We start from the raw sequence: 23,967 nt of genomic DNA, 5'->3' as shown, positions 1-23,967 counted from the left end.
GTTGAACAGGGCTATCTTCTCTCCTAGAGACCAAAGAATTTGAAAGGCTTGTGCATAAAGGATTCTCAGATAATCAGCTAGGTTAGAAGAATGGAATGATTGGCAAAGACAATTATGTAAATTCTGGAGCTCCTTCTTGTATATCTGTATAAAAGGCATGAAATATTTGCTGCCTTGGATGGATTAGTTATTGGCTTGCTAAAAGGACAGACAGATGATCACCGGCTCAAAGTTTTTTGCATTGTGTGTTACCAGCATAACTTAGATTTTTCTTTTCTTCTTCTTCTTCTTTTTTAATAGCTAACACTGTTGTGTTTGAGGGCTGCAGTGTTTGGCTCTTCACCCAATCTTAACATTCAGCTTGAATTTTTCCTTTTTGAATTACCAGCAGTGGTTTGTCCCAGTCATTTTTATTTCAGAGAATGACTCTTTTGTATATTTCTCCAAGCCATTTTCATCTGGTTTTCACAGCAACTATATCAATAATGGTACATACCAGTGGGAGATGAAAGGCAATGTTGTTTTACAGTATTGATTAGAAAGACATATAAAAGAAACACAGCTGTTTTCTCATCCCTCCGCTTATATTCTCTGGGTTCAAAATTAGAATACCAAAATAGTTTGGGACAAGCTGATACGAAATATGAGAATATGATTATATTAAATATATATGAAGTGTTAAAGTGGATTATAGGTTGCCTCACGGCACGCCGAGTGTCCTCTTGTTGGTTCAGCATGTCTCTTATTATTCTTTAGGTGTTCCATGACATTGCTTATAAAGCTAAAGACAGGCAGGACCTGATTGCTGGTATTGACGAGTTCCTAGATGAAGTCATTGTTCTTCCCCCTGGGGAATGGGATCCAGCAATCAGGATAGAGCCTCCTAAGAGTCTTCCATCATCGGACAAAAGGTAAATTATCAGGCAATTGAGAGTTTTCATCCTTGAGAAGGAGGTTGTGTTCAGAAGAGGAAATGGGGTCGGGTGACTGTCCTAACACTGTGTTTTCAGTTTCACATTTCACTTGCTGTATTATCTCAAATGAATCACATATGTGCTTTGGTTTGACATTTCATCGACACCATAAAAAGAGTATTATACATTGTTATGTTCTTCTGTGATTGCAAATTAGGGATCTCAGATTATGATATTGGAATACATCATAGAGACTTTTGGAGGATGTGTTGGGGACTTCCTGCACATGTAGAAAATTGGTTTACTCAAGACGAGTCCCTGTAGATCTAAGACGTTAAGAAATTGGGTGAGATCATTGGAGAAGCCATTTTCTAGAAATCTTTTATTTTCCAGGTGAAACAGTTTCTGTTTTATACAGTATGCAACTCATTCAGCCTCCTGTGCACCAGTCATTTGTCTTCCCTCCAAGTATAACACTTTATGAGTTGTCTGTTAGGGTGGTGGAAGGAAATAATGATCTTTCTCCCAAAGGGTTTTTCAGGCCATCTCTTCATTAGTCTAGTGCATGACATCATTAAGAAGCCAATGAATAAAATAAATTGATATTCTCTTGGGCTCTATTGTCTTGCTTAGAAAGAATATGTATTCAGGTGGAGAGAATGTTCAGATGAATGGGGACACACCTCATGATGGAGGCCACGGAGGAGGAGGAGGACATGCAGATTGTGAAGAATTGCAGCGAACTGGACGGTAACTGATGGATCATTTTTCCGTTCATGATGAGAATCTCTTTATTTTTTAAATGTTTATTTATTTTGAGAGAGAGGACCCACATGGGTGTACACATGAGTAGGGGAGGGGCAGACAGAGAGGGAGAGAGAATCCGAAGCAGGCTCTGCATTGTTAGCACAGAGCCCCACTCAGGACTCCATCTCACAAACTGAGATGACGACCTGAGCAGAAATCAAGAGTCAGCTTCTCAACCAACTGGGCCACCTGGTTGAGGATCTCTTTAGATCTTAATTTCCATTCATCTTCCTATCAGCATTTTATTCACTGGTTTGTATATTTGTTCAGCCAACAGATATTTTATATTGATTAATCACAGGCACTGGGGATGCAACAGTGAATTAAACAAAAATCCTTCGTCCTTTTGGGTTTTCCTTTGTAGTCATGGGAGACAAACAATGAGAAAATTAAAAAATGTGGTGATGGTTTAATGGGAAAAACTAAAGCAGAAGTAGGGAGTTTTGTAATAGGAGAAGGGCATTCCGAGGGTGCTCGGAGAAGGCCTTACAGAGAATTGCAGCACATCAGGAAAGTCCTGAAGGAGGTAGAGATAGACCCAGCAGAAGTGACGCAGGGGGAGGTGACAGCAGAGTGCCTGGTCTGTGCTGTGTTGGCATCCAGGCCATGAAGGGAGGGAGGAGGTGCTAGAGGAAAAGCCAGCAGGTCTGCAGGTGGGTGTGAGTCCGTGGCATGAAGATGGAGTTAGGTGTTACCTTCCCCATTTGGCTTTTTAATTCCCTCCATTCTCTATATGTTTATTCACAAGTGGGTAACATGGTACAAAAATAAGGAACTCACAGGTCATGGTCTCCTTAGCCTGCAGTTGGGAATTCGAGTTTCCTAGATTGCTTTTGTAAATCTCTTTTTATGATAATTACTCTTTTCCCCCCGTTATTAGGCTCTCCATTTTATTTTTAAGTAGGATTCTCATTTTCTGAAGATAGGACTTTAAAAAAATTTTTTTTGAAAGAGTGAGAGAGAAGAGAGAGCATGCGAGCAGGGGGAGAGAGAGAGAGAGAGAGAGAGAGAGAGAGAGCAGAGAGAGAGCAGAGAGAGAGCAGAGAGAGAGCGGGGAGGAAGACAGAGGACCCCAAGCAGGCTCCACATTGACAGCAGAGAGCCCCATGTGGGGCTCAAACTCACAATCGTGAGATCGTGCCCTGAGCTGAAATCAGACACTCAACCAACTAAGCCACCCAGGAGCCTGAAGGAAGATAAGGCCTTTTAAGAACATTAAAGGTTTTTTTGAAAACACAAAAGTATGTCTTTTTAATATGCAAATGAATCTGAATAAAATGATTTTATTCTGATGGCCACTTGGGTTTCTCTCTGAAATTAAGGGGACATCATTTCCCTGCCCTTTCTTTCTGAAAGAATAGAGACCATAAAACCTCCTCTCCTCCTATTTTTTTCTGAGTAGTTCTTTACAAAGAACTTTAATTAGGAATATTTTTTTCCCTTTCTATAGATAGGAGTCCTGGGATTCAGCTCCTTAATCAGACTGGAATTTCATTCTTGTATAGCTCATGTTTTCCTAAGTGCGCTGTCTGCAGCCTGCCCAGCGCCATGCACAGCCCTGTGCAGACCAACAAGACTGAGGCAGGGCCCTGAGTGCAGTGAGGGCCAGCAAGCCCGCACACAGCCCGACGGTCCGATGAAGTGTAATAACCCATGGCTGAGATGTGAACTCTCCGAGGGAGGGTCCCAGAGGCAGAAGGAAGGGCGTGGGGAAGGCTGAGATGTGAGGTTTGGGTGGGAGGGAAATTTGACAGGTGCCTAAGTGAGGCAGCTGACCTCCGAATGTGTGGACCGAGGCTAAACTCGCAATGGCTTTCTTCCTTTGTTCCTTTGGGACTTTATCTCAAAGTCACCTGCTTGGGAGGCCTGTTCTGGCCCCTCTAATAATTCAGCCATAGCTTCTCTAGCATTTCATAACCTTCTTTCCCACTTAATTTTTTCCTTGATTTTCAGCCCCATCAATTTTACTCATATTGTCTGTCCCCCATAGGGAAAGTAAAATCCGTGAGGGCAGGCGTTTTTGCCTGTGTTGTTCACTGCTGGGTCTCTAGCTGGCCACATCGCAGGTGCTCAGTAAACACTTGTGGAATGATGAATGGGACTGGGAAGGACATGAGGGTGAGATTATAGAAGGACTTATATGCTCTACTCACATGTGCGATGTGTTTCTACAAAGAGTGAGAAATGTTAGTCCATCTACACCATCCACTCTCACCTAAAAACCAACTGTTCTTTATGGAACGCGACACCTAATTTCGTGATCAAAACAGAGCCAGAGAGAAGAAAATTTATTCTTCTACAATTTTCCAGTTTTCCCTTAAGTGGTTAAATAGAGCATGTTGATTCAAACACTTTGACTACAAATTCTTTGTGGTTGAATAAGTTAGCCCTTGGTTAATTTGATGACCGTTTATTTTACTTGTCACATGTTTGCTTTCTCCCTCCCCAGGTTCTGTGGTGGACTCATTAAGGACATAAAGAGGAAAGCACCATTTTTCGCCAGTGATTTTTATGATGCTTTAAATATTCAGGCTCTTTCAGCAATTCTCTTCATTTATCTGGCAACTGTAACTAATGCTATCACTTTTGGAGGACTGCTTGGGGATGCCACCGACAACATGCAGGTGGGTCTGGTTTGGGGGAGACACAAATAGTACAGCCCAGATTGCCTTCCTTACCCCTACCGCTCAGCTAGAAGCAGATGGCCTTTCAGTTACTCAGCGTGATTTTCTTTCTTTTGCTGGATGCTGCATTTTACTTTGCTTCTGGCCTGCTGCTATATTTCCAGCATTTTAGTAATTACAAAAATAGCTCGATGAAATCTGGCTTGAGTCACAAGTGGGGAAAAGAAGGGAAGGAAATGAGGATACACAATTCTATTTGGGCAAAAGCATATCAGCTGCTTTAATTTTGTGCAGGGCACCGGGTTGAGATCTCCTACTACCTGGAATGTACGGACCATATTCTGTTAAGCTTGATGATTACACTCTTTCTGGGAATGCGTGACTAGCTTCATTTTACACATGAGCAAACAGTCATCAAAAAATTGAGTGATTGGCTGGAGGTTGGATTTGCATATCTATCGGTAGGACTCAGCTTTGAGGAACACAAGTTAGGAGCTGTTTCTCCTGCTCTTTAACCTGCCTGACCCTTGAGCTGTAAGGGCCCTGGCTTGACAGGGGGACCACAGTCTGTCGGTTACTTTGCAGATGCCGTTTGCCTCCCTTTTGTATCATTAACAGCTGAAGTTTTAGTGGTAGAAAAGATATCTTGGATGCCCTCTATCATTCAGAAAAATACGTACAAAGCTAAGAAAAAAGATGCATTGTGCTAAGTGCTGAATAAAGAGTAGTGAGTGAAGCTAGTATTCTTAGGAGAAGAACTAGATTCATTTCCTTTTCAAACTCTGTCCCTTCTATGTTAGTGCTTATTACTGATTAACCTATGTGACATTCATAAGTGCTGCTAGCCAGCTTCTTTAAAAAAAAAAACCACAAAAAACAAGAAGCAGAGCTTTTCCAAAAGATTGCTTTCTTCCACTTTTGTTCTCTTCTCTGTGCACATTCATGTTTTAGATTGTGTCTAAACACAAAAATGAAATGGAGATGACATATGACATCTATGTTGACCCAAGTAAAAAGGGAGAAATTGCTTTAAATAATTTTTTAAATCTGTTAAGAGCACTTTTATCTTTTAACCCTTATCTATTATTGTGTAGCATATTAACCCCAGACTTTGAGGCTTGAAACAACCGTTTCATTCTTCTCTCTCATGGTGGTGGTGGTTGACAGACTCCTCTGGGTGGTTCTCTCTTTGGACCTCACACATTTGTAGCAAAGTAGCAGCTGAGGTTGGAGTTGCCTGAAGGCTTCTTAAATGTTTATTTTTTAGAGAGGAAGTGGGGGCCAGAGAGAGGGGTCAGAGGATCCAAAGCAGGCTCTGCATTGACAGTAGCTTCAGCACAGTAAGCCCCATGTGAAGCTCAAACTCACAAACCACAAGATTATGACCTGAGCCGAAGTCAGATGCTCAATGGACTGAACCACCCAGGTGCCCCTGAAGGCTTCTTTATTCAAATGTCTGGTGCCTAGATTGGAATGTCTGGAACATTTGGGGACTAAGGACTCTGAACATGACTTTTCCACATGGCTAGCTTGGCTTTCTTACAGACGAGGACCATGATGACCTTTAAGGGCTCATGCCCTAATCAGAAGGGGGCAGTCGCCACTCAGCTTTGCTTGTTCCTGTATGAATATGTAGTATTACTTCATTTTCTGATTTTCAGAAAGAGGCTGAAAACTCAAATTCTTTTGTGAAATCTAGTGATTTTTAAATATTGGCAACTAATTAACTTTTTAAAAATAACATTGTGTTGGCCAGGAAGCACATATGTATGTGTTCCCAACAAGAGACCTCAGTGTGGGGAAGAGAAACCAAGTGTGGTAGGACCCAGAGATGAAGTATGGGAATAGTGTGTCCTTCCCTCTTTTCCTCATTCCTAAGATAAGAATGAATGAAATAAACTGTGACAATGATGTCAATAACAGGATTTTTATAAAACTGATCTACATCCAAATGGGGCAATTATTCTTTATCCAGATGAGAGCATAATGATAACTAAATCAGATCATTCAAGAAAACCAGTGAAAAAGAAAGCACTGGGGAAACACCGTGAGTCCAGCTCAAAGAACATAGTATAGACAGCCATGTTACAAAAATAAAAGAAAGCAGTGATTTGGGGGCCGTGACAAGAAAAACTCCTTCCATCATTCAGAATATATAGAGACTTTCTTGTGCAGATAATTTTTTAACACACAGTTTTCCGTGGATGTTCTTCTCCTTGAGATGGAGAAATTACAGCATATTCTGTGTGTTAGTTTATTGCCTTTTTAACCTGAATTGAACCCCTTTGCAACTTCATAAAACTTAACTTTAAAATGCAACATCTGAGATGAAGAGGAAGTCTGCTGAAGTCTGTCATTGACCCCTCCTAGGTGAATTAATTTCCATATGTGCAAGTTTTGGAGAACGTAAAGGATTCTGTCGTGTAACATATGTACTTATCCTGGGTATTTCTTCATTGTGATCAATGTCATGGTGTTCGGGAGAAACAGACTTTAGGAGAAACAGAAAAGCTTTCAGTGCAACAGGATGTTAGGTTGTCCACTAAAATGGCCATTTGCTGGACATCAATCATAGAAGTTGACTTAATCCGAAGTATGGAATTCAAACCTGGGAGGATATTTCCTAGACATATTCTGCTTATTTTATTAATAGATTTTGTAACCTATTATTGATAATTTCACTGATGCTATGAACTTAGTTTTAAAAGTTTTGACTGGAAACATTGAAGAGAATATTTGTCTCTCACTTCTGAAGTTTCTTTCCTTAAAGAAATGTATTGGCAAAGTACTGCAGTTTGGTTGAAGTCACAGTGGGTAGCAGAAACACTGAAAATGAAGAATAGAAAATGAATGATTGTTTATATATATATATTTGTTGAACTGAAGAGTCAATTGTCTGTTTCTTTGGGGCAAACTAATGCTGTTTAGTGAATGGATGCATAGATCTAAGCCCTGGATTTGTAGCTGTAAAACAGTCTAACTAGAAATTAACTAGTGTGCTCACACATACACACACCCAACTCAATAGTTTTATGGTAATTATAGTATTTATAGTTTTATAGTAATTTTACATATCTTAGTTTTTTTTAAATTTTTAAATGCTTTTTATTTTTATTTTTGAGAGACAGAGAGAGACAGTGCAAGCAGGGGAGGGTCAGAGAGAGAGGGAGATACAGAATCTGAAGCAGGCTCCAGGTTCTGAGCTAGCAGTCAGCACAGAGCCCGACACGGGGCTCAAACCCACAAACCGTGAGATCATGACCTGAGCCAAAGCCAGACACTTAACCGACTGAGCCACCCAGGTGCCCTAATATCTTCGTATTTTAATAGGAAACATTTTACCTGTAGTCATTGTACTAGGTTTTCTCATAATGGTGGATGACTTAGATTTATATTTCTATCAGTATTACCTATTTTAAGGAGTAGGGAGTAAGGTGACTTAATATGTTGAAAAGTATCTCAATACTGAAAGGGTCTGTACTAGAACATAAAGAATTTTGATGCTCTGAACTTGAAATCTTGACATCAAACATGTTGTTGCATCAGGACAACAAACCTTTTGTGTATTTGGTGCTAAGTCCCAGAGCAGTTCCCAAGTCTGTGGCAAAGGTTGATTTATTCCGTTGCAAGTATTTATGGGGTGTCTCCTGTGTAGCAGACACTATTTTAAGTGCTGGGGATACAGATAAGTGGCCAAAATAGATAATAATCCCCCTTAGATGGTATTTACAGTCTAGGGTATTGATAAGGCATTCTTTTTCTGTGTCCCCAAGAGATACCAGTAGTGGTATGTAGTGGGTTTATTGAGGGGGGCAAAGTCCTCTGGGTCTATTTGACCTTCTAAACACTAGATCAAAACTAAGCAGGACATGGGCATAGCCTGAAGTAATCTTCAGTTCTATCACATGCCTTCATAAATGTGGCAGCGGGCTATTCTCAACAGCACAAATGGCTCAAATGAGTCAACTGAGAATAGTGTCCTTGCTTTGGAAGCAGACAGCTCAGAGATGGTTCATATAGGGTCTGTATTGTCAGGCTACAAATAGACATGGGTGCTGGTACAAACGTGTTGTGAAAACACAGATGAGTCACTGTACTGTTGTTGTTTAAGCAGCTCTTCTGCCAGCTTCTGTGCAGGAGGTCTTGCCTGCTTGAAGACAGAAATTTACAGTTAAGCATGTCTTTCAGAACTGAAATATATATGTATATATAAATTATAATTAATATTAATCATAATAAAATATGTGTATATTTAATCCTATGTACGCACATGTGCGTGTCCATCCCCCACATCATTAGAAGCAGATCTTAGGAGCCATAGGGGTCATTTGCCATGGACCTGTTTTCAAAGTAAAACTGTTGAAGCGATGATGGCTCCAAGTACAGTCAGTTTATAATGGCAACATCCATGACAGCATGAGCCCCCCAACTTGACATACACATCTGGACCATCAGGCTGCTCTGAGAGCACTCTAAGAGGTATTCATGGATTCCGTAAGTGTGGGGAATTAAAATTGAGCTTGGATTTCTCGAGTGACTGAGCCCGCTTTGCCAAGAGTTGACCTTAGGTTTATCTCAGATCTAGCCCTGGATTGTGCCGATTTCCCGTTCTCATTGTTCAGCAGCAGAGGACTAGTGCATATGCTTTCCAAGTCCAGGAATTGTGCAACACTCTCATTATCCCTCTCAGTATGTTCCACTGTAGTAATTCTCTAGTCCCCTTGCCATGGTATGAAGCAAGTGAAAGGTTTTCAGCCTCACCATCCTAGATGCATGTCCTTTCCAGATCCAACTCTGTGACTACATGTGCCAGCTCATTGCATTGTAGTTTTATTCTTGGTTGCCAGGCAGGTACACTGTTCTGTTCATTTAGATACTTCTGATTAAATTGTTAAACATTGATTTAATAAATATTTATGGATAGCTTCTTCTATGGGCAAGTTACCCAGACAGGGAACACTTTCTGATGTCCTGTGGCAAGTTTCTGTATATTTAAAAGTTGTTCTTAGCCTTCTTGGAACACAGAATAATCTTTGAACTCAAATTGACATTGTTAATTGTGAATGGCTGAGCACAGTCTAGAGTGAAGAAAGTCATTTTAATTTTTTCCCCAGAGTAAATATAATCTTATTTTCACAAACCTTTTAGCAAAAGGCTACAGTAAGATTTTTAGAATTCTGTGAATTTTGTGATATTTATGGAACCTAACAGAGCACATTTTAAGGAAATTTGTCTCATAATAAGGAGCATTTATAGCTGGCATCTCCAAATTTGAAGCTTTATTTAAACATACTGCTGTGCTGAGAATATTTAATCAATCTGCTGAGGTTGAAAATGCATCATTTCTTATTCACATATGATATTCCTCCATAAGATAGACACTTCTTTATGAAGGTTCTCACATGCAGTTTATAGCTTCATTGTAATTGCTTCATTGTAGTATGGACTGTATAGTAATTTCAACTCAACCTACATGTTGCACTTTGGCACCAAAATGCATTTCTTTCTCAAAGTAGAAATGTAAGGTGATATGTTCATCTGCCTGAAATAGCCTTCCAGAAACGTATTACAGGTTTAAAAAGTCAGGTAGGGACAGTTTGTCAGAGTGAGACAGTTGGGTTGTCGTGGTCGGCAAAACTAATTGTGTATTTGGTGACAGAGTAAGGGGCCTGCATTGCTTACTTGCCTCCAGTGTGTGGTGGCTGTTCCTTCTCCCAGGAAGGACCTTAACTCGTTAATTTGCTTCACTTTATGTACAAGTTCTGAATTAAACCTGTTTGATTAAGGTTAAGTCAAACGTAACCAAATTTTTCACTTACCAGAACATATTTTGTTGGTTTTTTCAATTGAAAGACTGTCAACTCTATTTTCTCGGTGATTAGGAAATGATAGTGATTTGGGCAGGCTGGTGATCCCAAATGTTGCTACATTCTAAAACTAATTTTGAAATAGCTTTATTTTTAATAAGATATAATTATGCACTATAGAATATTCAAACAGTGTGCAACAACTGCATACAAGGTAATTTTGCCCTTAAACTCATTACTCAGAAATAACCATTATTAACATTTTCATGAACGTCTTTCATACATTCTGTATTGGATGTGTAAGCAGATAGATTGATGTATAAGATTTTATATAAATGAGATCATATGCCTGCTGTTTCATAACATGACTAGAATTAAGTAGAAGTTTTTCCACTTCAGTGTGGATCTTGAGCATTATTTTTAATGACTATATCTATTTATACTCATGATGATACATGTCCTATAATTTACTTAATAAATCTCCTATTAGTACACTATTAGTTTTCCTGGTTTTTCTCACTTACAAACAAACTATGGTGCCTAACTACATTTTCATTCTTTGTAATTATCTCCTTTGAGAAAAATTCTTAGCAAATGTTTGCAGGATATGCTTATTTTATTTTTTTATATTTGTTTTAAATTACATTCCACAAAGGTCAACTGAATTTATGCTTCTACCAATAATGGACAAGACTGTCCACTTGTACGCACTCTTGCAAAGATAGGATTATGTCCCATATTTTCATTTTTGCCATTCATTGGGTTGAAAAATGATAGCTCATTCTTACTCAATTAAAATTTCTTTGATTTTTAGTGAGGGTGAATAATACCCTTTCACGTTTTTATAGGCTGCCTACACTTTGTATTTGTGTCCTTGGCATATTTTCCTTTTAGGTATTTGTTTTTTTCTCATTGACTCGTAAGAACTCTTTGTGTAATAAGGATATTTTCCCTTTTCTTGTCGGAAATATATCACAAATATATTTTTCCTAGATCTATCCTGTGTCTTTTCACCTTATTTATGATTTCTTTTGCTGTATAGTTTGTAATTTTTATGTATTCAAAATCTTCAATCTTTTAAGGTTGCTTATTTTCATTATATACTTAGAGAGGTTTTCCCATTCCAAGATTAGAAAAATATTTACCCACATATCTTAGTTCTTTTATGTCTTCATTTAATTTTTTTTTTATCCATCTGGTATTCATTTTGTGTAAGGCTATACTGGCATTTGATATTTGGGCACTCCAGATGGTCTAGATACCTATGTGCAGCTCTTCAAACAAGAAATACACATAAAGCCTCCCCGTCTTGCCCATCCATTCTATCAGACTTGCAGTTGTGGCTCTTTGGATCATACTTTTCTTTAAGCAGGAAGCTAATTCATCTTTCATCTTTTTCTGTTCCTCTAGTTCCTGCTGGGCAGTGTAAACAGAAATCCTGTTTAGGACAACAAAGTGCTTTTAGGCAGAGTAGATGGCAGTAAGGATTTGGCAGCTGTGATCTGTCAGGACAGAAGTCACTGATGTAGAGGCTGAGGCTACACAGGTGAAATAAAAAATGAGGGCTGGATATCCAGTCTTCTTCCCAGTGTAGATGGATGGTCTGTGTAACTGAGCCTTAACAAATATCAGCAGGTGGTTCTTATTTTGAGAGGAAGGGAGGGGTTTTTTTTAATTAGTGCACCTCAAATTTGAGCCACATGAGAATCACCTGGGGAAGTCTGAAAACATACTGAACACCCCGCCCAGGCTTGATCTTCAGAGATACTGATTTAATTGTTCAGGGTAGAGATAAGGAATCAGTATTTTTTTTTCTTAAAAAAAAAAAGTTTCTCAGATAATTATCATGTGAACCGAATTTGATTTAGAGACTTGCATCATTTCTTCATTTACTTTTAATCATGTGGCTTGGCTTTTAACTGGGGACCTGACATCAAAACTCCTGCAGATAATCCACGTCTGACTGCCTGTTTCCAGTGGCTGTGTTTAAGTGGCATTAGGCTGTATCATTTTCCTTGGCTAAATTTCAGATTCAGAGACACAGCTAGAGAAATTTAATTTTATTATTCAGCATTCCACACAGTTTGTATGAATTATAACCAACACAGGCTGAAATTTCTCTTTTTATGATTAGAAACATTTTAGTTTTCTTAAAAAGCTTGAAATGTAACAACAATATCAGCAAATATCTTATCATTTACTACCACCAAAATATTTTATTTTCCAAGTTTTACTTGGTTGAAAATTGTCAAAACAATAGAAAATTTTTTGTTTTCTTAAATTGTGTCACTTTTATCCTATTATTGCCGCCCAAACCCCCTGAACAGTTGTGATTATTATTCTAAATAATGAATTCCTTCATGAAAAGGACATAAAACAAGACAGGTCATTCTTTACTGTTTTACGAAGATAGTGGCAGTGAAGTCAAAATTGGCTGTAAATTTTTAGTTTTTAATGTTTAATTATCTTTTGAATGTGCTTATTTTACATTAGCAATGACAGGGATGATGGTGGACTGGTAGTTCAAACACCTGAAATGCTGCTGTTACCAGCCAGTTATGGTTGATTTTTTTTTTAAAGAATCTTGTTCTTATGATCTGACTTTTATGCTTATCTTTCTATTATGGGACTTGTGCTGATTTTCTTGGCTGTTCTGCCAAACAGGGACCATCTTTGATTTAACAGCATACCCTGATGTAAGCAGAAAAATGTTCATACATTGTTTTGGATGTGGGTGTTGACTTCACTGCTATAAAGTAAAACAAACTATTCTGTTTTATTATAGCTGATTCCATGTGTTTAGTAACACAAGGAATGCAAAGAAGCAATGGCTGTAGCATTGCCCCCTAAGGTCTCTGTTGATTTAGGATTTGCTCTGAAAAATATTGGAGATCTAAAGAAGTTGCCCCCCCCCCCGCCCTGCCTTTCCTCTGAGGACTAATCTTCATCTTTTCTTTTATGTCACTCCTCTCGACTTTCTCCATCTTTTCCTTCTTTCAAAGACAAGAGAAATAATAGAGGCAGGCTGGGAAGAAAGAGATGAGAAGCAGTGAAGGAAAGAAAATATTTTATTGTATCTCTGTTCTCAGCTCGTTCTGTATTATTGTCTTTCTTAGTCCAAACAATTATTCTGTGAAATAGCAATTGATTTTACAGAAGAGAGAATTCGCATGTAGGAGGTTTGATGCCTAGCGGGCCTGAGATTTAACTCCGGTATCCTCGACTCCAAGACATGTTATTTGTGCTGAACCACCTGGAAGGTGTTGGAAATCAGCTAGTTCACCTTTCCATCTTATATCTAAACAAATACATTGTGTAGATGCTACTATTTATAAAAAAGATACCATATATCAGAGACTATACTAAACATTTTTTCATGTGTTATCTAATATGCATACTGACTGTATAAGGCATAGAGAGATTAAGTAACTTGCTTAAAGTCATTGATTGAGTAAATAGCACAGTCTGGATGTCACTTTGAGATTCATTTGATCCCAGAGTCCATTGTTATTCTTTACCATCTTGATATTTCTCTTCTACATGAAAAAACTAAAATTGACAAGCATTAAGTGACATTCCCCAGATCGTTAGTTCTCCAGTGACAGAACAATGTCTAGACTCTAGATTTCCTCACTGCTGGTTCTTTGTTCATTCTGTTGTTCTACAGTGGGTAATATTTGATCAGAAATGGAGTGAAGTCAAACCCTAACCAAAACGGAGTTGTAACATTGTGCCCCCACCTGTTTCTGCCACACCTCAGAGCTCAGCCACACACATATCCTCATGGGCTGAATGAGAAAAATAGAGGCAGGAGAAACCAGGGGTAGACATGTCTTTATGAGTTATATGTATTAAAAATACACACAGCCACACATTCTTTTCTTTTTTTTGTATTAGTGAATCCTGAATATAATAAATCAGAAAAGGGTTTCTGATAGTTCACCTTATAAATCGCTTTAAATGCTTGTTAGTTAAACTGAAATAATTTATCGCATGAGACTACTTTTTACATTTCTGTATTATCAAGAGTAACAAATCAAAATGTGGTGAAAATAGTTCTTTTCTCAGAAACGCTGCAAGGATCTCTAAGTTTAAGCAAGTTTCCAGTGCAGTGTGTATAATAAATCGCCTGTCTCTGTTTCAAAATTGTCAGCAACAGAATGGAAACTGTAGCACTTACCAAAGGATCAAGTACTGAAATAAAAATAATCTGCCTTTTAAAAGTCACATGGTCTCCATAAATCAAAGCCATTTTATGGAAGAAATTCGTTGTTATCTTTACTGAATGAGCAACAGCGGCTGTTGACCTTTGATAAGTGGAACCTAGGGTATGATTTGGGTAATTCTTCTTCGATTCCTTTAGCATTTCCTGCATGCCTACAGAGCACGTGGAGGGATAGTGGAAACCTTAGTGAGAGGAAGGAAAATAGGAAGGCCTCCAGAGACCCTGTTGCTTGGCCATCAGAGAGACTGATAGTGATGGCAAATCAAGTAGAGAATTCTTAGTCTTGCATTTCTTCTTTCTTCCTTCCTGTTCTCTCACAGTGAGGCTGTGCTGTATTTTGATCCTGCAGTAGTAATGAGAAATAGGCCTTTCTCTGTGCTTGGTAAAGAATGATGCGGTATAACTCTGCCTATCACATACAGGACAACAGAGTGTGGCTTGTCCTGCCACATGGAGCATTCCAGTCCTACCCTTAATGTTACACACACTAAAGTAAGTCATGGAAAAGTAAGATAAATGGTAAAGACTAAGAAAAAAAAGCACCCCAGTGTCAGTGCACAGGAGGTTAAAAACTGCACATCCAAGAAAACCCCAGCTGGAGCCAGCATACCCTTATCCTTGCTATGTGTGAGGTAGTGGTTGGGCAGGGACCCACACTCCAAAGACTTGTGCCACATTGAATGTGGACTTGTTCATATCACTTAACTCTCCTGAATCTCAATATCTTCACATGTAAGAGATCAAAACTATTTGTTGGGCACAAGGGACTGTCTTTTCTTCCAGCCTTGCGTGTTATTCTTCCTTCTGTCTGAAAAAGGAAGAGGTGGATACCCTGATTATGTGTGGAATGGCTACAAGAGACTGAGATGGCATTCTTCAGTCATGCAGTAGAGCTCACGGCCATGGAAGTAGGGTTCCCTCTCCCCCCACTGGATTTCAACCTTGACTTCTCAGCCAGAAGTAGTTCTGGTTTGTTTCAGAATATGGATACTCACTGTGTGAGAAGCTAGTCTTATTTGTCAACCCTTGTTTTTTTGCCCTGTCCCCACCCCAATCCCGTTAGTACATGGTGCTGTTTTAAAGGATTTTTATCTGTTTTCTGAATTGAATGCTACCCTTCAAAGAGGAGGATGTGCTATTGCCAGTGCCATTTTAAGCAGTATGTTAGTGGCTTTGGTGCAGTGTAGAAGATATTTTGGGTAATCATCATAATAAGGCTCTCTTAGGATGACTTTTGAGTGGGTATAGCACTTGGTGTCTTTAGGTTCTGTAACTTGATTTTTTACTTCTGTCCTTCAGACTTTTTTACTTCTGTCATTCAAACTTTTTATTACTAAAAAAAACATTTTTTATTTGAGTGTAGTTGACATTCTATTTTACATTACTTTCAGATGTCAAAAGAATATAGTGATTCAACTTCTCTGTGTGTTATTCTGTGCTCACCACAAATTAGCTACCATCTGTCACCATACAATGCTATTACAATGTCATTGACTATATTTCCTATGTTGTGCCTTTTATTCCTATGACTTATTCATTCCATACCTGTAACTTGATTTAAAAAAAATAATTTCTGTGTAATTGTGTAATCATTTTGTTATATTATATGATGACTGAATGAAAGTTGTTGGAGTACTTTTGGGGCAGTAGAAAGAGGTGCCTTAGGCTCACAGGCAGATAGGTTAACTTTTTGTGGGGGCAAGGGGCAGGGAATCACTGAGGGTTATCACAGATTACCCAGAAATCCACTTTGCTGCAAAGAGAGGGTGGTTTAGATTTAGAGATGGCTTGCTTTATATAAACATAAATCATACTTCCATGAACAGGTAATTTGTTACCCATTGAAGGGAAGATCTTCCTGGTGCCATTTTGTTTTAGTATACACATAGAGTTATAGAGATCACGTAATTGCTCTATGATGTAAATTGACCTGCCATTAAAATACATACACTGTACATGTATATGTACTCTATACTAAGAGCTGGCTTAGTAATAGCATTTATTGAGTGTTTCTTAAAGTTATAGAATGTCTTTTCTCATTTGAAAAATGTTTATCTTACAACTTCTGTGGTTTAGATGTATGACTCTATGTATGATTAAAGGGTCTCTGTCACCTTTTTATATTTCAAATATAATACTATTTCAAGTTTAGATCCTCTTGCAAATAAACATGTGCTTTTCTAACTAAAATTTGAACTATGAAATATAGGGGAAATGTTTGCCATCATCTGAGGCATTGGTCCCAAATGACACGATTAAGAAAGGATAATCTTATAAGTCAGTGATACTTGATGGTTCGTCTTTCTCTGTTCTTAGCCTAAAGGAAGACAATGAGCTGGGTTTCCAGAGATATAAACACAGAGAAGTGTGGCCACAAAGGTTTAGTTATTCATGTTCCTCCCCATGAAATATACATTTACATTGGACAAGGAGTATATAAGATTTTTTTTGTTTTGTTTTGTTTTTTGGAATTGGTGTATTAGAGAAATTGTGTCTTCTTTGCTCCCCTCTCAAATCTTTCCTTTAGAAAAAATAGTCTTTGATAAAAGGTACTTACTTGTAAGTACCTGCTATGTGCAGGGTGAAATCAGGCTGAAGCAAACGCTGAAGTTAACCACAGAGAGAAAAACATCACCCAAAGTACTAAGTCACTTCTACCCACTTGGTGGGATTACATAATGTGATTTTCCATACAGAAGCTTCAATTAGTATTTTTAGAATGGATCAGAGTCACCTTTTGCCTCCTGTAGTCAACCACCAGTCATTATCGTTACTAGAGTTTTTTTGGAGCAAGTCAGCCCTTGCAGTAGGGAGGGATAATTAAATCATCTGTGAAAGAAATGGTGATATTCATACTGGTAAGAATCTCATTTCTTTGCATCTATTTGCTATGTTTGGGATGGCCCTAGTAATAGCATAATCGTGTGCTTAATTTCCCTAGCGGCATTATGGGAGGAAGAAAGGTGCATTTCTTCTAACAAACAGCTCTCTTCTCTTTTTTCAGGGCGTGTTGGAGAGCTTCCTGGGCACAGCTGTCTCTGGGGCCATCTTTTGCCTTTTTGCAGGTCAACCACTGACGATTTTGAGCAGCACGGGACCTGTTCTTGTCTTTGAGAGGCTTCTCTTCAATTTCAGCAAGTATGTATATACATGTCTAGTTATAAGTTAGGATTAATTCTAGAAAACAGTCTAGATACAGCACAGAATAGTAATTAGGTAGATCAGAATATGGGAATTTTAAGATTTGGAGGTTGAAAAGCCCTTGGAGACTGGCTAGTCCAACATTCATTTCACATTTGATTCAGCTGAGGCCCATATGTTGTACTATCTACTTGCCCTCATCATTTTTCTCTGACCTTCTAGTCCTGCTTTGTGTCGTGGGAGCTGACCCATGTGCACTGCAGCACTAAATCTCCTTTGCCCTCTGGCTTCTTGTTGGGTTTGACTAGTGCACCAGTAGGACAGGAGGCGAGAAGTCAGGGTGTGTGTGTACCTCCCTGTAGTGCCTTGTCCCCTGTGGCAGCGGCAGTGGCTTGTCCCCTGAATAGAGCCTGTATAAGGTGGCGCCACTGGCCTGGCTGTAGCCTTCACTAAGCTCTGGGGACTCTGTTTCTTCCTTGGCCATTTGAAGCCAGGAGGTGAAAATGGCTCCCTGATGTTGCTAGTTCCTGAATAGTTTGCCATTCTCTGTTACTCACACACCTGTAAATAGCCCATTTATTAGGTTTTCCTCATAATCCCATTTGAGAATGTCTTCCATTACCTGTCATAATCCTGGCCTCCAAGAAATGAAATATCTTGCTCAAGGTCACATGGCTCATTAATGAGACTAGTTGTTCCAGGGATCCACTGCTCCTAACCCTGACTCCAGAGTTCTTAACTAAAGATGCATTTCAAGAGCTGGCTTAGTAATAGCATTTGTTGAGTGCTGATTATATACCAAATATTATCCTAAGTGCATTACATGTACTCCCTCATTTGATTCTTGTAGCAGTACAGTGAGGTAGGGCCCATACCCTGTTTTATTATTATTATTATTGTTATTATTATTATTATTTTTATTATTTTTAAATGTTATTTTTGAGAGGGTAGGGAGAGAGAATTTCAAGGAAGCCCATGCTCAGTGCAGAGCCCAATTGGGGCCTAGATCTCAGGACTGTGAGGTCATGACATGAGCCGAAATCAAGAGTCAGGTGCTTAACCAAATGAGCCACCTAGCCACCTCTATACCCTGTTTTATAGATGAGAAAACAGACAAGGAAAGAGTAAGAGCATTGCTCTAGACCCCATTACCAGTTGTTGGTAGGACTGGGATTTGAATTCCTGCTTTCGGACTCTGGAGACTATACCTCTTATGGAATTATTATACACTCCTAATGGACATAACAATTGTGATATCATATTTTCTTTTAGAATTTGATGGATCATTTTAAGAAGGAGAAAATCAGGTTAAGCAAATTATCCAAGTGGCCACATCAGCACACAAATAGATTCAAAATCATATTGGGTATTCTGGCCTCTTTCTAATGAACTTGATACCTCTCAAAGAGAATTGCCTTTCCCAGCAGATCTCAATCCTTAGGTAGAAGGCAGATTTTCATATGACTTGCTGGCACTCCTTGTTGTAATTTTCATATTCTTATATTGTTATACATTTTTAAGATTTCATTGTTGGAAATTTTGTTACCTACATGATACCTCATGGACTCAAGGGCTGATAGAATAGCCTTTGAAACTGTGTTACCATCAAAATCGATCACAAGATAGAGGAGGCAATGAGGATTTAAAACTAGTGTTTTGAAAACTGGGTTGAGAACATCAGCGGGGTCTTATGAGAATCTAAAGTGATAATGTGAGTTTTCTGTAGCTCATCGTGCAAATCCCTCCTCCGTCACAATTCTCATAAGGACATTGGAAAGAGTTTCTGTTCATGTCAGTTTATAGAAAGTCAAACCATTTTTATATGTTTAAGAAAACATTGTGTGAGACAAGAAAGCTTTTGTGGAAAGATGAAACAAGCATGTACTATAAACAGGAACAAACATGTGCAACCTTTGCAGAAAGATTTACTGGATGCAATGTGATCAGAGCCTTGATATACAGAAAATGTTTGCATCCCAGTTTACTTTAGATAATTGTAGGATAGAGATTATTTCCTTTCACTAAGCAAGTTCCTTTCTCACTTTCCCTTCTGTTTCATCATAATTGGTAATGTAAACATAGTTCCAAGTGATTTATTTGAAAACAGTTGTAAAGCAACAAGAAACATTTGAGAAACTGTGCTTTAAATTCATCACTGAGTAGCATGTGGTGCTTTGAGGCAAACCGTGTCATTTTGTTCACAATGCTGTATCATTTGCTTCTGTATTGTAACAACAGTGCTAATATTTTGTCTAGATACAGAGTATTTGTGTGTAGATCACTATTTCTCAAAGTGTATTTCCTCAATTACTAGTCCCATTTAGATGTTTCATGTGAAAAAGCTTCTGTGATCCCCATAAATCTGACAAATCCTGTATATTTTACCTCCCTCATAGTAATTCACTTTACATTTCAGCTTACTAAGGGATCTGAGAAGTCCTTTAGTAAAGGTACTGCTTTAGTCTGTCTTGCCCAGCTTTTCCCCAAAGTATTTTACGTTTTTTTGAGAAGTAGGTAAACTTTGTTTTGTAGCTTCAGTAGACTCAAGCATGACTCCACATAATCCACAGATTTCCATCTGCCGTGGAAGGCAGGTTTTAATGTTTCTCCTATTAACTGGAGAATCATAAAGGAATATTAAAGATGTGCTGTCACCTTTTAAAATTAGTAACAGAATGAAAGAGTTTACAACTTTCCAAATGACAATTGTAGCCTTCCACCCTAATTCTGCAATCTCCTTTGCACTGTTTTTACACATTGTAAACCAGTAACAGAGAATTAGATAACTTTTCTTTTTCTCGAGTGACGATTCTGAAAGTTTTTAAAAAAATTTCTTTAATGTTTATTCATTTTTGAGAGAGAGAGGAGGAGAGAGAGAGTGTGTGTGTGAATAGGGGAAGGGCAAAGAAAGAGGGAAACACAGAATATGAAGCAGGTTCCAGGCTCTGAGCTGTCAGCACAGAGCCCCCTGTGGGGCTTGAACCCACAATCTGTGAAATCATGACCTGATCTGAAGTTAGTTGTTTACCGACTGAGCCACCCAGGAGCTCCTGAAAGTTTTAACACTATGTTCTAAGCCATGTAGAAACCTCATAATTAAAGTTGGATTTTAGGCTGTATAATTGCATTTAGCCATTCAATAATTTTTTCTTTCTATTCTTTGAATAATTTACTTAGAGGCCTTCAAATGATTATTTTATTCTATTATGTTATTGGATTTATTCATATAGATTAGAGAGTTTACATTTGTCCGTGACTTGATCATTAATTTCTATAGCATGCTTCTGCTGAGTTCTTCTGTTTGTCTGTACCTTGGTTTTATGCTACTCAGAAACTATAACTCAAAATATCTAGGAACGCTGTGGTATCATAAGGATATAAAGTCATTTTCTCATTCAAATTCACCATAGTTTCTTTTGTCTCTACTACCATTTACTGTTACTTTTTATAACTTAATTGCTATTTAAACTTGGCACTAAAGGGACTGATAGTCTTACTGGATATAATATTGCCACTTTATTGTAGTCATTACTGTTGATCAACTTGTTTTAAAAAGTTCCTCATTTCTTATTCCTCTTTCCTCTTGCTGCTGTAAACATATCCCTTTTATAATGAAGTGCCGTTGGTTTTAGTGATTGTATTTGGGTTATTCTTACTGAGCTACTCTGGGAATATTTAAGTATTTTAGAGCAGCTCTTTTGGTATATTGTTTAGATCCTAAGACTTAAGTTTATATAGGCATTTTTTTCTTTTGTACTCAAGTTGAGTGTTCCTAACCATTAGCTAGTTATTAGATTTGTTTCTCATTCTGTCCTATAAACATCAATTCTCCAAACAACCATTAGCATACTTAGAACAAATCAAGATCGCCTTGTCATCTTGTTAAGGAAGCAAAACTAAGTAATTGTTTAAAACTTTTATTTGAAGAAATAAGTTTGTTGGCTAAGAAGTAATAAAACGGTTTCTTAACCCTAACTCTGAGACTTGATTCATTGTGTGATAATGTAAATTATCTCAGATTCCTAGAATTTAGCTTTTTCTATAGTCTACTTATCTATTATCTATTTCTGTATCTACTTACAGAGACAAGCATAGGATTAAGCAGTGGGATTGCAGACCTAAAGGGGACCGTAAGGGAAAAGATGTCTTCAGAAAGATTCCAGGATTGGGGGACCTGGGTGCCTCAGTCAGTTAAGCCCCCGACTTCGGCTCAGGTCATGATCTCACAGTTCCTGGGTTCAAGCCCCACATCAGGCTCTATGCCATAAGCTCAGAGCCCAGAGCCTGCTTTGGATTCTGTGTCTCCCTCTCTCTTTGCCCCTCCCCCACTGCACTCTGTTTTTCTTTCTCTCAAAAATAAACATTAAAACAATGTTTTTAAAAAGAGAGAGAAAGATTCCAGGAAATCCATAGAAATAACTTTCTACCCAAGTGTTAATAATCTCCTGCTTTGGTAATATATTCCAATTTAGATGATTTGGTGAAAAGAGGGAAACAAAGGACAGTGAGTTAAGGTCCACTACCCTAAATACAACTCAGATAGGGGATGATGGTGTAATTTTTTTAAAGAACCAGTCTAAGCATGCAGAGATTTGGTTTCTGGTCCAGCTCTGCCATTAAAACCTTGGCATTGGATAAATGACTTAACTTCCATTGGCCTTGGTGTCCTCATCTATAAAATGAGACGTATTGACTAATGGGTATCTATATTAAAATTCTCCAGAGAAACAGGACCAATATAATAAAGAGATTTATTTTAAGGAGTTGGTGCACATGACTATAGAGACCAGCAAGCCTGAAATCTGTAGGTTGGTCCAGCAGGCTGGACACCCAGGAGAGCTGATGTTCTATTCATGTTCAAAGGCAGTCTGCTGTAGAAACAAAAAAGCCATGTTCCAGATCAAGTCCAAAGGCAATGTTCTGGAGAATTTTTTCTTGCCTGGGGTTGGCAGGTATTTTGCTCTATTCAGTTGAAGGACCTGATTAGCTGAATTTCACCCACGTTATGGAAGGCAATCTGCTTTACTCAGAGCCTACCAATTTAAATGTTAATTTCATCAAACTCTTCCTTATAGAGATACCAAAAATAACGTTTGGCCAAATATCTGGGTACCACATGATCCAACCAAGTTGATGCATAAAATTAACTATCACAGTATCTAAGGAATTTTTAATTCTAATATTCTATAGAATTTTCACTCAGGATCTCCTAGCTTTCTGTGAGAATGCTTAGGTCATGTTAGTAACTGTCTCAATTTCAAAGCCATAGGCATGCCTTAATTCATCTAGCAGCTTTTCATTGGAAACCTTTGATATGCCAACCATTGTGTTAGAGAATCTGAATTTTATTCTATGAGCAGTGGGAAGCCATCAAAAGGTTTTAAAAGGGGGTAGGGAGGATCTGATTTACATTTAAAAAGATCATTTTGGCTATAATGTGGGAAATGGCTTTGAGCAGGATAAACATGGATATCAGTAAGGACTTAAAATCAATGGAAGACTTAGAATAATCAAGCAAAGACTTCTTGGTGGCCCAAACTAGATTAGTCATGGTGAAGTGTTGGTACAATCCCTTCAGGAAAGTTTAAAATACATCACTATAAAAATGCTTATTTAAAATCGAGGTTGTAGAGCCTCAAGAATGCATGAGCCTTGATTTTTTCTTTTTCTCATAGAAGAAATATGACGACTACTGTTTGCTTTTTCATCATAAATGATGAGAGAAAAGTACTCCTGGGTGGTTCAGTTGGTTGAACACCTGACTTTGGCCCAGGTTATGAACTCACAGTTCATGAGTTTAAACCCTGCATTGGGCTTTGTGCTGACAGCTCAGAGCCTGGAGCCTGCTTCGGATTCTGTGTCTCCTCCTCTTTCTCTGTCCCTCCTCTGCTTGTACTCTTTCTCTCTCTCTCTCTCTCTCGAAAGTAAATAAACATTAACGATTAAAAAAAAAAGAATGATGAGAAAAACACTATATAATCTTCACACAATTTTAAAAGAATTAATATGAAATGGTAAAATGTCAACACCTGGCCCATATTTTCCTAAATGTGAGCTCATTTACTTATAAGAAATGGAAAGGGCTTTGAAAAACATTGGCCTCCTTTGATGGAGGCAGCCTATTCTAAGACTGCTGTGGGGCAGGAACAGACCAAAAACAAGGTGCTCACAAGAAGCTTCACACGCGACTTCAGCAGAAGGATACCGTGTCTGTGAACAAGCTTCCTGAGAAGTGGTTCTGTCGGGCTGTTCCATGGGAGGACAGCCTTTCTTGATCTGCGTAGAGTTTAATTATCCTATTTATCCTGAAGAACCTAGAATTTGTTCTGCAATCCCCAGCCAGAATTAGTCATTCCTCTGGGGCACTCTGGGGGAACTTTTAGTTATCATTTACTATTTTCTGGTGTGATTATGTTTGTCAGTTTGACTCCCTCCGTAGACTGTGATGA

At 38.4% G+C, this 23,967-nt stretch overlaps 1 protein-coding gene across 1 annotated transcript in view; it reads left to right on the top strand.

Moving 5' to 3' along the window:
• Positions 1 to 23,967, top strand: part of SLC4A4 (solute carrier family 4 member 4) — a 318,791-nt gene that overhangs the window by 208,477 nt on the left and 86,347 nt on the right. Inside the window, exons 10-13 of the mRNA XM_029945109.1 lie at positions 757 to 911; positions 1,548 to 1,664; positions 4,171 to 4,345; positions 17,382 to 17,515. Coding sequence (XP_029800969.1) covers positions 757 to 911; positions 1,548 to 1,664; positions 4,171 to 4,345; positions 17,382 to 17,515 — 581 coding nt within the window. The remainder of the gene's footprint in view (positions 1 to 756; positions 912 to 1,547; positions 1,665 to 4,170; positions 4,346 to 17,381; positions 17,516 to 23,967) is intronic.

This window comes from Suricata suricatta, chromosome 1 (genome assembly GCF_006229205.1).
Source record: "Suricata suricatta isolate VVHF042 chromosome 1, meerkat_22Aug2017_6uvM2_HiC, whole genome shotgun sequence".
Taxonomy (NCBI): domain Eukaryota; kingdom Metazoa; phylum Chordata; class Mammalia; order Carnivora; family Herpestidae; genus Suricata; species Suricata suricatta.
Note: the sequence above shows the minus strand (reverse complement) of the source record. Positions and strands in the feature narration are given on the sequence as shown.